We start from the raw sequence: 15,249 nt of genomic DNA, 5'->3' as shown, positions 1-15,249 counted from the left end.
GGGGATCTGGCGGTGCAGCGGCTCGTGTTTGCTGCCAGGGAGAGGCCTTGGGGGGCCCGCCGGCCCCCTGTTCCCCCATCACACCAGCCAGGAAAGCGTGTGTGCCAGAAAGATGGGGCTGCTTCCCCCATCCTGCTGTGGCTCTGCTCACTCGAGGAAGGTTTTACCCCAGAGCCTGGCTCTGCAGGGACCCTGGGGTGGCTCGTGACACTCGCACGTGTCCTGCAGCAGCCACCAACAGGGACAGCAGTGCCGGAGTTCGGGTGTTAGGCCTGAGAGGTGGCACTTGGCTTCCAGCAGCAGGCCAAGACCCAGCAGGTCTCCGTGGAGGAACGGTGTCTCACTGGTGCTCTTTTCCGACAGAGCCCATGTGCGTTGGGACCCCGCTCTTTGGGAGCAGCGGTCTCTTCTGCCCCAGATTCTCTTAGAGAAGTCTTTATGTGTGCTTAACTTGGTGTCACCTCTGCTTTCCAGGCAGCACCAAGGTCCGATGCTGTGGGGCCGCTGAAGGATGCTGAGCTGCGGGCAGCCCTGGACGTGCTGCGGTGTTATGACTTGCACTCGATCGTGGAGGAGTGGTTCATCGAGGTGCTGCAGACGGACCTTCAGGCGAATATAGCTCCTGAGTTCTGGAACTGCATCGGCCAGTATGAAAACACAGCTGAGGAGCCCCAGTGCTCCGCGCTCCTTCTGGACGCGTTTTGTCTTCTCAAGTGCCGCCTGGACCCCTACCTGAACAGCCTGGAACTTCTGGAGAGGTGGACCAAGGCGGGCTTGCTCCTGGGGACGGGCGCGCAGATGCTGCAAGAAAAGGTCTACACCATGTTCAAAGCTATCCTTTTCTTCTCCACTACCAAGTCCTTCCAGGAAATGATCCAGCAGTTCTACAGCCGCACTTTCAGGATATACATGCGGCAGTGGAAGAAAGGAGAAGATGGAACGAACGAGTGCGAGAGCAGCATGAGTGAGACCGAGCAGGAGAGCGATACGGAGGAGGGTGGAGGAGAGAGCCCGCTGTGTGCAGGCTGCAGCAGCAAGAAGGAGCAGTGTTGGTGCCCCAAAGCCATGGAGCAGTTTCAGCAGCTCAATGACATTCTGTACGTAGGGTACGGGGCGGTGGCTGTTGCTCAGAACAAGCAGCTGGTCTGGATGGGGAACAGCAGCAAGTTTTCTTGATATCTGAAAATGGGAGGAGTTACGCGTGAGGTCGGGCTGTGTTATGGTACTGGGTAGAGAACTTGTCCCAGGGTTTCTGCAGCTGGGCGCCAGCTGGTGGTTGAACTGGAGCAGATCTTTAGACAGAAAGTTCCTCTCCCTGGATATGAGATATCTTCCTCTTGCTCTAAGGCCTTCTGTCCTCAAAGAAGCAAACTCTTCCAAATGAAAAAGCTTTTGATGGCTAGAAAATAATGTTCCTAAGGAAGATGGGATAGCAGTAATGTCATGTGTTATACACGTAGCACATCTATGTGGGCTATTGGAGCATTTAAACTGAGAGCTAGGCCTGCATCTGTGGAGCATGGAGGAAGGTGCCTTCGTTTAGGTAGATTTTCTTTATTTGCTTGTACCTTTGCTTCCATGCTCTCTGAGTTGGGTCACTGTCTGTGTCTGCAGCCGCCGGCTGAATTTGCTGGAGAGGGTGAGCGCTGATGCTGTCACGACCATCTTGCACAGGATGATAGAGGAGAGGATGGAGCAGCGATGCAGGGGGGAATACGAGCACTCCTTCCTGAACGAGTTCCAGGAGGTAAGGAAGGCGTGTGGGCAGCCAGGGCCCTTCCTTTGGGGATGTGCCGCTGCTCCCGATACTGCTTTAGCAGCTCAGGCTGAAAGCAGATTCCACCTGAAAACACCCGGTCCAGGGCTGTGACCCCCACCATCCCTGGCAGAAGAGGTGGTTAAAACTCTCCATTTTGACTTACGCTAGAGGGGAAGGTTTGCTCTGACCTGTGCGTAATGGGCTGTTACAGTTCACCTGGTGATGTCTGTAGTAATGAGGGAATTTCTGTGGTTCCGTTTTACAAACCACAAGAACATGCAGTGCCACCTAGCCTGCAGAGGACCCTCCCTCTGTGTAGGTGGGCCCACAATTAGAATTTGTGTGGCTGTTTTCTGTCCTCTTTCCGAATTTTCAGCACCCCTTTAAAATAGGAGGCGAGGATGGGAGGTGATCCTCTGGTATTGATCTCACCAATGGGCCACATACAGAATTAAAATCCTTCCTTGCACCTACCCAGTTGTTCTCCTGCTACCTTAAACTGAGTTTGTGCTGGGCTGTTTACCCAGTGTGACCTTAAAATAAAATTATTCTCTGGGTTATGGCTCTTCCTGGCTCTGCCCACTTGCCCTGCGCTCTTTGTTCCTCAGTTCGTGACCTTGCCTTTGCCTTCGTTGAAGAACAATGCGTGAAGCCAGGTTGCCGTGCAAACCAGCCAGCTCTCTGTGGTTGCCCCAGTTCCCTTGCTGTTTGCCACGCTGGCCGTTTTTGTTGTCTGCAAACATTGACAGTCATTTTATGTTTACTTCCCTTTAGTTGCTGTGCAACGCGTTCTTTGTTGGACGTAGTGTGAAATGCTTTTGGATGACCTGGAGATTGTTTAAGGACATTTTAAGGGCACCAGAGAAAAAAAATGCATTCCGCTTGTCGGGCATTGCAGAAGGTCCCCTCGCTCCCACCTCTTCAGAAAGGCCAGCGGGTTTGGCCACAAAATATTGGAGCAGGTCAGAATTAGGAAGAGATAATTTTAAGAGGGAAAAAAAAAAAAAAAGCACAAGCCTGGCAAGCTAAAGGTAAAATGGAAGTCTGAGAAGCAGCTTGCTAAAAGTACAAGTGCTGACAGCAAACCCCCTTTCGGGACACATCAGCAGCAGTCTGGAGCATCGGCTGATGATCAGGCTGTAACAGGAGCACTTGGAGAAGATAAACTTATGGTGAAAAATGAGTTGGTTTGGTAATAATTGTACTCCTGAACTGATGCAAAGCAACTCATTTTTATAGTCCTTTCCTTTTGTCCTTTAGGAGAATTCTTTGTCAGCTTTTCCACAGTTTTGCCCAGGTTGATGCCCCGGTGTTCTGTAGTTCTCACGTTCATCCTGCCTTGTAATTGGCAAAATTTGTGCATTTCTTCAGCGTCTCCTCAGTCCAGTAGATAGTTAAAAATTAAGATCAGCAGACCAGACCTTGACGTAGCATTTTTGTTTCAGGCTGTCAGAATCTGGTTATCAAAACCATATTTGCCACCTTAAAGGGGAAATTAAAAACAACCCATTTCTTTTGAACATCTGGATATTGTAGTTGAGTACCTTTGAAATTTGACAATTACACATTTCCCTGTGGAAAATTAAATCTCAAATATAAAAAAAAAAATAACCTTCTGATGCTCCCCGTTCAGGTTTTTGTTTTATTAGTCAATGAGGATGGTATTTGAGGTCTTGGTTTCAAGTGCCTGAGTTTGGCTGGTTGTCTGTGAGTCCTTGGGGTGGCTCTTCATTGATTTCAGGAATTGTAGAAACTTTGCGCCAAGGGTGGTGCGATGGGCAATTTGCTCATATTCTCCTAAAGAGTATAGTTCTGCAAGTACAGAATGGAATGGAATTCTGCAAGAATAGAATAGTCTGCAAGTTGTTGAATATACCCTTTTCCTTTTCGGAGCCCAGCGCCTATGCACAGCCCTCAGCCACCCCGTATCTTCTCATACACATCTGCATAGTCTGTCTCCTGTATCTTTAGTTACAGTTCATCTTCTTCCAGTTAGGCTTTCCCCAGCTGCGTCTGGAGAGCAGCCGGAGGCAGTGCTGTCCTTGGCTGGCTGCCCGTCTCTGCTTGCTGCGGTAGCTGCCTGGTGATGGGGAGAGTGTGGGACGTGGCTGTGCATCCGGCCTGTGGTGTTCACCACCTCTGTACTCTCCCTCTCCTTGTGCAGTGGATTGAGAAGGTGATTGGCTGGCTCAGCAGGGTTTTTCTGCAAGATGGTCCCTTGGCACGCTCCTCTCCAGAAGCCAGCAGCACCCTGAAGCGCTGGCGGTGCCATGTCCAAAGGTTCTTCTACCGCATCTATGCCAGCATGCGCATTGAAGAGCTCTTCAGCATTATTCGAGGTAGGTGTGACCCATTCAGTGTTCATTCAGCCCTGGACTGGGACTGGATGAACGATAGATCTGTCTTCACCTCCTGATGCACCACGCTGTCTCCTCTTGCCTTCCTACGGAGCATGGTGCTGTTTCTAATCACTGCTTGGTTTACAGATTTCCCAGAGTCGAAGCCTGCTGTGGAGGACCTCAAGTTCTGCCTGGAAAGGACTAATCAGAGGCAGCAGCTGCTCAGCTCCCTGAAGAGTGCTCTGGAAATGAGACTTCTGCATCCTGGTGGGTTTTTCATCCTTGTGTATGTCATGACACTGTAAGGAGCCTTGGTGTGAGTGGGGATCCACTGGGAGCCATCGCCTGATTTCATGTTTGATGAGTGAGAGGCAGCCAGGCTGTGCGCATTGCATGCTCTCTGTGTTGAAGTGCCTCCACACTGAGACTCGGACTCCCTCTGCTACTCTCTGCAGGAGTCAACACATCTGACATCATCACTCTGTATATCTCGGCCATCAAGGCCTTGCGGGAGCTTGACCCCTCCATGGTTATCCTGGAGGTCGCCTGCGAGCCCATCAGGAAGTATCTGAGGTAAGAGACGTGCGAGGGCAGTCTTACACATCCCCTTTCCCTCCCCTCCCTCCCGTTCCCATCGCTTGCTGTGTTTCTCTTCCCTGTTGGCAGGACTCGGGAAGACACGGTGCGGCAGATTGTGGCCGGTCTCACAGGGGATGCTGAGGGCTCCAGTGATCTTGCAAACGAGCTCTCGAAAGCTGACCCGGTGACCCTGGAGAATGGCCAGGAGAGTGACGATGACATCTCTGAACCAGGGGACTGGGTTCCTGACCCGGTTGATGCAGATCCAGGTTAGATGCCAAGACCAGAAGTCCTGGCAGGCCGCCGTTTTCCCTGCTGGGCTGTAGTCTTGAGCAGCTCATCTGCTAGTCCTCTGGAGCTGGGCCGGGTCTCTGTTAATCTCGCGCTGTCGTCTGCTGGATTTCACCAGGAAAATCAAGTTCCAAGCGTCGGTCCTCGGACATCATCAGCCTGCTGGTGAGCATCTATGGCAGCAAGGACCTGTTTATCAATGAATACCGCACGCTTCTGGCTGACCGGCTGCTACATCAGTTCAACTACAGTGCTGAGAGGTGAGGTCCAAGTGCCCAACCCCAGGGCTTTCCATGGTGAAACCACCTGAAAAAGGTACGCTTCAGACCTGGTCCTATGAACGGCTGTTTCTGGAGCCAGAAATGTCTTTGGCAGTTCCCTCTGCAGCTTTGGGTTTGCATCTAGAATTTCATGCACTTACCTCTTGGGCTACGTCCTGAACTTGGCTTGCACTAATAGGGCAGCACGTAGAAAATTGGAGGCTCCGACACCCTCTTAGCTCCATCCCACATGTTCTGGTGGCCCTCACAACCTGCACAGGCTGCTTAGGGTCAGCAGAAAGTGTCAAAGTAAGAAAAAAGGGATGAAGCATCAGGAAACCCCAGTTGCAACTCAACCATGTCTCTTTATTCAACAGTTGCAGTGGTTTTCCTTTCCGTGAAATGCAGCTAGTGTGAGCCATGGCTGGGATGGGTGGTCTCAGGCAAGCGGCTTGCCAAATGCTGAGGCTGCACTGTGTTGTCACAGGGGATGGCTAGGTGCCACGCTCCTCCAAATGAAAGGCATTGGAAGGTCTTCGAAAAGCTGCTGGCCTACAGGGGAAGTGACTGTTCCTTCCTCACTTAGCTGCTAGGAGGCATCCTGTTCCGATAACGGACCTTGCAAGGCTTCCTAGGAAGAGCACCCTTGTGCCAGGGACTGCCTTTTTTGGCTGTGTTGCACGGGGTGGAGGCCAAGCCAGGCTGGTCTGTCTGAGGGACCTGTGTCTGATCTATTGTTTCTCTCATCAGGGAAATCCGGAACGTGGAGCTGCTGAAGCTGCGGTTTGGGGAAGCTCAGATGCATTATTGTGAAGTCATGTTAAAAGTAACTTTTTTTTTAAAAATTCAAGTCCTGGGTGTTTGAGCTCATTGGGGAAGGGGAGGGACTTGAGCAGTGGCCCAAAAAGGGTCTTTTAGGAAAGTGGGGTTCCCAAAATGCCGGTGAGGGGGCTGATCTGTCACAGGCAGAAGTGCATACAAAACCATGTCTGTTTTTTAAGCCCTGTGGGTTGGGTTATTGACTCTAGGGGATGGTTGCTCTGGTGCCGTTGTCTGTCCTGCCCTTCGGGCATTGAAGAGCTGGGCTTTTCAGCTCCTCTAGGGTTGGGAGTCTGGACTTTAATTATTTGGAGAACTGTGGGAAGAACACAGGTCTGGAGAGAGTCCAGCGTAGGCTAGTGTTGAGTTGTAAGCCTCTCCTTAACCTCCCCGCAAATGGTTCTGAGTATGTAGTGGACTTTCTAGGAGACACACATGATCGTGTCCTTTCCAATGTCCCCATCAGCATTTGGAGACAACACTAGTCACCTTGTTTAAGCTGCTTCTTTACTAAGGATTAGCACCAACTTGGAAGAGAAGGAGCTACCTGAGCTTCCTCTGCCTTCTCCAGGATATGGCTGACTCGCGACGCATTAATGCCAACATTCGTGATGAGGAAGAGAAACTCCCAGAGGAGGAGAGGCCACCGTTCAGCCTCGTTGCCGTTATCCTGTCGAGTGAGTTCTGGCCACCGCTGAAAGAGGAGAAGCTAGAGCTTCCAGAGCAGGTCAAGGAAGCCATGGAAGCCTATTCCAAGAAGTATGAGAAATTAAAGGTGAGGCAACCTTAACCCTCCTTAAAAAACGTATACGCCGTTCAGACTTTGGTACATAGCATGGTTTTTGCAAAGTCCCCTTTTCCCTGCTAGTACACCCATGCTGTTACAGTGGAATCCCAAAGTCCTTCAGCGTTGAATTGGGTTCAGAAGCTGCGCTAGCTTAGTTGGTGCTGAAAGAAGGGTTTATCTCTTTGTGGGGAGCCTGGATCGTTGTAGCAATTGCAGTTAGGGAAGAGAGTTTTCTAAAATGTGCCAGTGTTTGTTAGTTAAATGGATACTGAGGCGGAGGTTCTGAGGCATCTTAAGTCTGGTCTAAGCTTGTTGGCTTGAGTTCTGTAGTAGTAAGAGTGACATCCTGTCCCTGTTGGGCCTCTCTTCTTCAGTACCCTGACACTCTCCTCCCCTGTTTGTCCTCTTGAAAAGAAGCTCTTATAACATGGTCTCATTTTAAAATTCACTGTTCATCTGGAGTTAGGTGAATGTTGTGTCCTCTTCTGTCTGTGGTCTCTCCTGGGTTTTATTCGTTCCTGGAGGGTCTCTGAACTCCATATTAGGCAGTTTAGGTGCAAGTGGTTTTGGTCAGTTTGACTGTGACTCAGACCAAGACTGAATCCATGCCTTTATAAACAGCATGGGAAGGTGGAAGAGAGGCATACAGAGCAAATATTAGAAACATGCAGTATTCTTCTCTTCTCCAGGCAGTTGATCGTGGCAGTCAGTCGAATAGAGAAGGCTGAGGTGCATCTTGTTCAGCACATACAGAATGGGCTGGAACCCGGAGCATCTGTCTGGAAGTCAAGGAGAGGTCTAGGTCACTTCCAGACCTGTGGTCTTGGCTTTCTCATCTTGCACCTCCTTATCTGGTGGAGTGCAGAGCACCCATCTGGAGCATGGATGATGCAGATCTAGCTGTCATGCCAGTGTAGTGTCTGGGGGCACACGCAGATGGTTCTTTGTAGCCAACCTGAACACAATTCGATGTCTTGTGCAGATGTTCCTCTTCGCCTGCCCACTTGTGCTCTGACTCTGCTCCAGGCTTGATTTTCTGTATCCTTGCTTGAACTTGTTGTTATACACCAGGTGATACACGCCATGAGGCTGGGAACCTCATAGCTCTAGATCCGGTCTCTTCTCCTGTTGTAGCTACGTGCCAGATGTCGATGCCAGCTGATTTCTGTGCCTGCAAAAAATTAGTTAGGAGGGGATGCAAGGAGGGAGCAGCCTCCTTGAGCATCCTCAGCCGTCAAAGCAAGCTCATGAGGAGGGGAGCGGCTTTCATGTCTGGCAGAGGTGTATGGAGCACAACTGGCCCTGCTGGTGGAGGGGTGGTTGCAATAACGCAGCACTTTCTGGCTGCTTCTCCCTTTTCCAGGCCATGAGGACGCTGAACTGGAAGTACCACCTGGGCCTGGTGAGCTTGGACGTGGAGCTGGCAGATCGTACCCTCTCCCTGTCCGTCTCTCCTGTGCATGCTGCCATCATCCTGCACTTCCAGACCAAGAGTGAGTGCCGTGGCTGAGACTCAACGTTACCACCCCTGTCCCTGTGCTTCCCATGGGTGGGTGGGAATGCCATGTTGCTTGAGGGGCTGTAGGCTCCGAGAGCTCTGGCAGCAGGACTGAGACCTGGTTCACGGGCTTGCATCTACCACAGAGCTCAGTCAGGTCTCCAGCTCTCCTCGGAGACAGCACCCAGCAGGGCCACAGCTCAGCACCAGTCTGCTTTAGGCAGTCGCTGCACACAGCTGCTTGCTCCTAGCAGTGGAGGTGGGCAGGTGGGCAGGATATTCTCTGATGTCCGTGGTCTCTGCAGGTACGTGGACACTGACAGAGCTCAGTGAAGTGCTCAAGGTGCCGGTGACATCGCTGAAGCGTAAGATGACTCTCTGGCTGCAGCAGGGTGTCCTGCGTGAAGAGCCCCAAGGCACCTTCACCGTGATTGAGGAGGAGCAGAAGGACCAGGTGGAGAAGGTGGTTCTGATAGACAGTGACGAGGAGGGGGACTCTGCCATGGCGTCGCAGGCTGACCAGAAAGAGGAAGAGCTACAGGTACCCATCCGTGTGTCTTGGCTGCTTGCGAAGCTGGCAGGACAATGCAGACATCTCATGCTTTTGATTTTGGGGAATCTGATTGAAGTGATGGATTCAATTTGCACTTTGGATTTGCATCTTCCACTGCAAGTAGTTAAGTCCAGCTTGAGGGTTTTTTGAAGTGGGGATCTCTTGATTCATGCTTACTGGTGCAGGTGCTGGATCGCAGCCTTCTCGCCAGAGAAGTGCCTGGCTGCTGAGTCAGGCTGGACATCTCTAAATCTGTTTTTTTTTTTCAGTTTAAAAAAAGAAAAAGTCTGAGACATGATTTCATATTTGAAAATAGTCATAACTTGTTTGGATTCACCCAAGCAAGTGGGTTTTGGCACTTAGACTGCCAAAAAGGCTTTACCCAGCACTAACAGCTGGACCTTTGCCTTCTCTGTGTTGTGGTTTCTGGACACTTCAGTGCTTTTCCTACCCGTGTGTCATGTTGTGTGTGTGTTGTGCAACATGCAGTTGTCATACTGGTGTTTGTCCACTGAGGGTCATGCATGTACTGCACATCAAATCCTGCTTTCTAGCTGTGTCCCAGCACCTGATGCTGTTCTTGGATGTTTCCTGTTTAAAGACCATATGCTTATGGCTGAGAGCAGAACCTACTGCCAGCCACAGCCCTGCTCTGCGTTTGGGATATGGGATACTGAAGCACCCCTTTTCGTCGGTATAGATGTCAGTGTGATTTACTGTCACTTGCGTGTCCTCCCTCTGCAGCTGTTCTGGACGTACATCCAGGCTATGCTGACCAACCTCGAGAGCCTGTCCTTGGAGAGGATTCACAGCATGCTGAAGATGTTTGTGATGACAGGCCCGGTGGTTACAGAAATCGATATACAGGAGCTGCAGGGTTTCCTCCAGAAAAAGGTCCGGGACCAGCAGCTCATCTACTCCGGAGGTGTCTATCGCCTGCCCAAGAACTGCAACTAGACTGTGAGCATCCCTGCCTTCCCCTCTGTGTCACGTCATGCCTGTGCTCAGGTCCTGAGTGCCGCCAGCTCTCTGCATCCCACTGGGTAGTTTCTCTGCCCTGGGGGTTCTTCTGGGACTGGGCCTGCTCCCCACATTGCTTTTCCTCCCGTACATGAGTGTCTGGGTCCACTTCACTGGTTAATAAAGAACCGCGGTCTCCTTTTTCAGACAGTACCAGCGCTTTTCTTTCCTCTCGGCAGAGCACTCCTGGCGTCAGCCTTCCCACGCTGAAAGGGCAGGCAGGAAACTCCCCAGTCTGCCGGGCACCGTCTCCCTTTCATTGGGTCTCCATCGGTGGCCCGGGGAGGGTTTGGGAGGGGGGGCTGTCTGGGTCTCTTTGTGTGGCTAAAGCAACGTCTTGCAGCTGGCTGTGATGAGCGAGACCCTACACAAAAGCAAGTGTTCATGCTGTCTCCTTTGGCTTGCATGGGAGGAAGACTCCAGGGTCCACTTACCCTTGTTTGAGACTCTAAAATTGTGTGGAATAATTTTGTTGTGGGATGAAGAATGCTTTAGATGGATGAGACATAGCAGTTCTTCAGGGCAAGCTGTTTAGTCCTGGAGGAAAAATAAGTGGATTACCCAGGCACTGGTAGGATTGCTTTATTGCGGCACGAATACACATCTCCCAACACCACAGCAGCTGCCCTCGAGCGTACATCGTCTCGGTGAGCTTCAGAGTTATTGGCACCACTGAGATCAACGAGGCAGTTGGATGGAATAAGCCCTGAGCTCTGTTGGTCCAACATCATGCCCCCAACCTGGGTACGAAATCAGGCAGTGGGTTTCAGGATTGTAATCTGTCTCCACTTAATAACATTCAGGGTTCCTCAGTCCTGCTTTCGGGGTGGGTTCTGCTCATCAGGAGGAATATGCTGGGGAAATCTGGCTTTTACTAAAGATTTGCTTTCTGTGAAGCAAAGAAGGAGTTTCCAGAGCCCAAGGAACCTTTCCCCTCTTCTGCTGAATCTTCTATCTCAGCCTGTGGGCACCGCGGCAGCTGGAATTGAGGTACCAAAGGGCCACACTTGAAACACCGCAGCAGCTGTAACCGTGGCTGCGCTGCTGCGCCTTCGGGCACATGAGAGACTTGTGGAACACAGGAAACAACCTATATTCAACATTTAGCCTTGTTTTCCAGTGCCTAAAGGCCCGGGAGTCCCACATGGTGGGCATCCTTCATGCAGCCGCAGGCAGCGGAGTATGGTGCTTGTCTATCCCTTGTGAACCTTCATGGCTTTTCTTCTGTGGGTGAGAGCCTGAGTTCTTTCCCTGTGGCACTTTGCTCCGGGCTCGTGGTCTTGTGGCAGTAGGAGCTGGTTGGCATGTTCTGTTGTGAAGCTTGAAACGTTCCTTGTGCTGGAGGGGCTCTGTTAATAACCAAACAAACCCCAGTCTGTGAATGTGTAGGGTATTACTCCAGGTAAGCCAAGATGAACAGCGGCTAATCCCAAATGGCAGCAGGCAGGGAGGGAAATCCATGCCCGAACACAAAAGGAGCCCCACCAGACCCTGGCAGGACACCTGAGGTTGGGTGGGGTGGCCAGGACACGGCACTGGCCTGGTCATCGCTGTGGCCAGCATGGGATGTGGCTGGGGACATCCCTGGGAGCCACACCTGGGACCCAGATGTAGAGGACACAAGACACACAATCTTGTCGCACCGCAGCTGGTGTGACCCCGGCAGAGCTCTCTGCTGCCTGTTTGGTGCTCCGCCAGCAGGTCCTGGTGGCTTTTCCCTCCCCAGTTTCAGATGCAGGAAAATCCCTCGCAGCAAGCACCTCCTGGCGACTTCTCCTCCTTCCCTCAAAGGCTGCTCAGCTCCTTCTGCCTTTGCTCAGCTCTTGCTCAGGTGCTCACCTGCTGCTGAACAAATCAAAGCAGCCCACAAGTGCCTGAGCTCCATCCGAAACCCACGCGCTTGGGGGGGGCGAGAGGCAGCAAGATGTGGGCAGGGTGCGCAGACATCCCTAGAGGACACCTTGTTCCAGTATGCGCTGCAGGTGCAGAGCCCCAGCGCTGCGTTTCACAGCCACTCTTATTTTATTTTGTTTTATTTTCCTTTGTATTTTTTTCAGGAAAGAAAGCTGTTTGAGCACACGGAAGCATCTGGAAAGGCAGGCAGCTGCGGGGTGGGTGTCTGCCGGCTGTGGGAGCCGGAGCTGCCCGGGGTGTGCTGTGGCACGTCCCGCTCTGCGCTTCGTGGCTGATTGTCGAATGTCTGGGTGCACTGTGGCTGCGACAGGGCGGGGAAACATCTCTTTTTGATCTTCTGAGATCAAAGAAACCACCAGCTTTGCCGCTCTGCAGCGGGGCTGCTGGCAGCTGGGGCTGTCCCCGGCCACCGAAGGAGCCAGGGCCGGCTGCTGGGGCAAGGAACGCAGCTGCCCGTGACCCCAGGGCCCGCGCTGCTGCGGCTTCGCTTATGGATGCAAAAATTTATAGCTGCAAAAAATTTCGTTTATTTATGCATGGGTGGAGGTGGCTATATCCCTCCTGCGGGGTTTCCTCGCCCCCCAGGTTTTCCCCGCCGTGCCCGCAGCCGTGGCGGTGCTGTGGAGGTCAGGGTAGGGAAGGGCACGGGATGAGCATCTCTCCTGCCCTCGTCTTTCCCACCCGCCCCAACGCTCCCACCATGGGCTGGGCCCGTGGGGTGTGATGAGTGTGTCCGTCCTGAGCCAGGTGGTGAGCGCCGCCACTGCCCCTGAGGGGACCCGGAGCCACTTCTCTCCCCGCGGGAGGTCCCGGCGCTGCTGAGACAGAGCCACCGGCTGAGTTGTAGTGTGGTCGTTTCAAAGTGTGACAATAGCAAAAACCCCAGTTTAACGACCGCTTCAGCTTTTATGGAATGTAAAAGTCTTAAAATTAATTGAAACAAGCTGGAAACGCAGTTTTTCAGCCTGAACAGAGGCAGCTGAGAAAAAAAAAAAAGAGCTTTGGGCTCTTTTCTGCACTCTTTGCTGTGCGGACACATTGCTTCAGGCTGGAGCTGCATCTGCTGGTCCAGGCGAAGCCCTGTCCCCAGTCCCTCGCCTTCATAAATTGCTTCCACTTTTAGAGTAAAGAAAGAGAAGGAAAAAAAAAAAAAAGCTTGAAAATTAATGTAAAATCCCATTTCTTTACTCCTTAGATGCTTGGATATAGCTTCAAACTGAGCTATATTCTATATTCCAAGCTATATTCCCCTGGGCTGTTTTACAGATGCCCTCGTTGCACATCATAAACCCATTCTGTCAGTGCTCGTTTACGTGGACGAGTGTTACGATGATTTTCTCTGATCGGCCCTTGTGAAATGAGTCGATAGTTGTGGCATTTGGGATGCTGACGGGCGGACGCTGCGTAGGTGACTGTCCCACCCGCTGCAGGAGGAGTGGCTGCGGGCACTTGCTGCTCTCCATCTTTTCCAAATTATTTCCCAAATTTTGAAATTTTTCCTCCAATTTTCCACTTCTTTTTTTTTCCTCAATGTGAAAAGCAGCATGACCCCAACGCTTCCCGGGCACAGCGATGTGTCCCGCTGGTCCCTACCCTCTCCCATCATCGGCCCCGGTGCCCACCCCGTTGTCACCCTGGCGCTGAGCCCAGCCGGTGTCTCCCGTCGCCTTCCCGGCAGCCCCGCGCCGTCGCTGAGGGCAGCACGTGAGGGGGTGAAGCTGCCAAACCCATTCTTCTTTGGGTTTTTTTTTTCCTTTTTTTATTGTTTTAGTGAGATGAGGATGGAGCTTAGCGGGAGGAGAAAGAAGAGGTGGGCTTAAATCGGGTTTTAGGAGCAGTCATCTGGACTGGCACTCCTTGAATGGCTTTAAAAAAAGAAATTAGACAAAAATCCTCACTTTCCTTCAGAACAGGCGATCGCCCCCGTTTACCTTGGTCTATTTATAAACTGTTTAGAAGGGCCACGATAACCCAAGCAGGATGCGGTGTCCCTACGAGGGACGTTCCCTGGCCCAGAGATAAACTGTTTGGGTTATTTAGGACGTGTTAAAGCAGGGCTGCTTACGGAGGTTGGAAATTTTTGCTAAGGGTGAGATTCGGGAGAGGGCAGGGTCCGGCTCCGTGTCCCCAGGGCTGTACCCTGCTCGGGAAGTCGCTGATCTGCCGCTGGTTTTACACTGAGGTTGCCGCTGTTCCTTCTTCTTGCTGATGGGTTTAGGACGCAGGAGGGCTGACGGTGCGGAGGAACCCCTGGAGCAGCAGAAATTCGGGGCAGATCAGCGCAAGGTGGGTGATATAAAAGGAAAAAAACCCCACCCAACAGCCTAAGCCATCGCTGATGCGGCTGTGGAGTCGGGGGCTGTCGGTAGTGCTGCAAAAAGGGGCAACTCCACGCTCAGGAAAAGGACCTTTGGGTCTGGAAATGACCTTGTGGGGACAGAACCTGCGCATGACGCCTGCCAGGGGCTGCCCACCGTGGGAAACATTATTTTACCATATACTCTTACTCTTCCCTTTTCAGGGATGCAGGAGGGGCCGGCTCCATGGCTGGGGCACGCAGGGCTGCACGGGGGGTTCTGTATTTCTCCACTTGCAGGCTCTCACTTTCTGTTTCAGGGCTCCCTGCCTGCTCCCTGCCTGCTTCCTGCCTGCTCTGGCTTTGCATCCATGGGGTGTATTTCTGACCTCTACATACGTTTTCCTGGCAGCTCCAAGCCCATGACCTTTTCAGCCTTCTTTATTTTTTTTTTTTTTTAACAGATTTCTTTCCTTTTGCAGAGTTTTTCCAGGCAAGGATGATGCTGTGGGGATGGGACACCCTGTCCCAGCACTGCTGGGGTTCACCCTGGACCCGTTCTGGGCTTTCGGCTCCCGCAGCCCCCCCAGAGGGACCTGCCGGGGGTTCCAGGGGGACTTGGAATTGGGGACCCCGGGGGTTCACTTGCCTTATTCTTGCTTCCCCGGGGAGTGGAGGGACGGGGAGCATTTGTACGTGTCCGGGCTGTAGCTGCTGCTACCCAGCCCTGGAGGTGTCTCAGCTGTAAAGGCGACAGGCCAAAAAATAGAGGAAAGTTCTAAAATAGTTGTTTAAGTCGGTGCCCAGCAGCGAGGGGCCGTGTGGCCATCCGGACCTCCAGCGATGCTTTCTGGTGGGTACCAAAATCGGGGGCTGCCCATCACCTTGTGGGTACCCACACCAGTGGGTACCGGTCAGCGACTGGTACCAAAAATCTCAGCTCGTGGGTCGCCATTTCCCCATCCCGGGGGCTTTCTCGCTCTTTTTCCCCCGTGGAGGCCCACAGCAGGGCTGAGGGGCGGGAGAGGCCGTGTTTGCGCAGGATTTGCATTCGTGGCTGTGCAGGAAGGGCCGTGGCACCCGCGGCCGCTCCTCACCGAGTCCGGACCGGCCGTCGTTTCCTCCCCGCGGGGG

The 15,249-nt window shown here is 52.5% G+C and overlaps 1 protein-coding gene across 1 annotated transcript in view; it reads left to right on the top strand.

The window, feature by feature from the left end:
* Nucleotides 1-9,949, top strand: part of ANAPC2 (anaphase promoting complex subunit 2) — an 11,762-nt gene extending 1,813 nt beyond the window's left edge. The window contains exons 2-14 of the mRNA XM_009882004.1: nucleotides 475-1,097; nucleotides 1,615-1,747; nucleotides 3,924-4,098; nucleotides 4,246-4,365; nucleotides 4,554-4,671; nucleotides 4,765-4,946; nucleotides 5,087-5,228; nucleotides 5,979-6,054; nucleotides 6,619-6,822; nucleotides 8,198-8,327; nucleotides 8,638-8,873; nucleotides 9,630-9,849; nucleotides 9,894-9,949. Coding sequence (XP_009880306.1) covers nucleotides 475-1,097; nucleotides 1,615-1,747; nucleotides 3,924-4,098; nucleotides 4,246-4,365; nucleotides 4,554-4,671; nucleotides 4,765-4,946; nucleotides 5,087-5,228; nucleotides 5,979-6,054; nucleotides 6,619-6,822; nucleotides 8,198-8,327; nucleotides 8,638-8,873; nucleotides 9,630-9,842 — 2,352 coding nt within the window. The 3' untranslated portion in view covers nucleotides 9,843-9,849; nucleotides 9,894-9,949. The remainder of the gene's footprint in view (nucleotides 1-474; nucleotides 1,098-1,614; nucleotides 1,748-3,923; nucleotides 4,099-4,245; nucleotides 4,366-4,553; nucleotides 4,672-4,764; nucleotides 4,947-5,086; nucleotides 5,229-5,978; nucleotides 6,055-6,618; nucleotides 6,823-8,197; nucleotides 8,328-8,637; nucleotides 8,874-9,629; nucleotides 9,850-9,893) is intronic.
* Nucleotides 9,950-15,249: the final 5,300 nt, after the last annotated feature.

This window comes from Charadrius vociferus, unplaced genomic scaffold (assembly GCF_000708025.1).
Source record: "Charadrius vociferus isolate BGI_N301 unplaced genomic scaffold, ASM70802v2 scaffold233, whole genome shotgun sequence".
Taxonomy (NCBI): domain Eukaryota; kingdom Metazoa; phylum Chordata; class Aves; order Charadriiformes; family Charadriidae; genus Charadrius; species Charadrius vociferus.
Note: the sequence above shows the minus strand (reverse complement) of the source record. Positions and strands in the feature narration are given on the sequence as shown.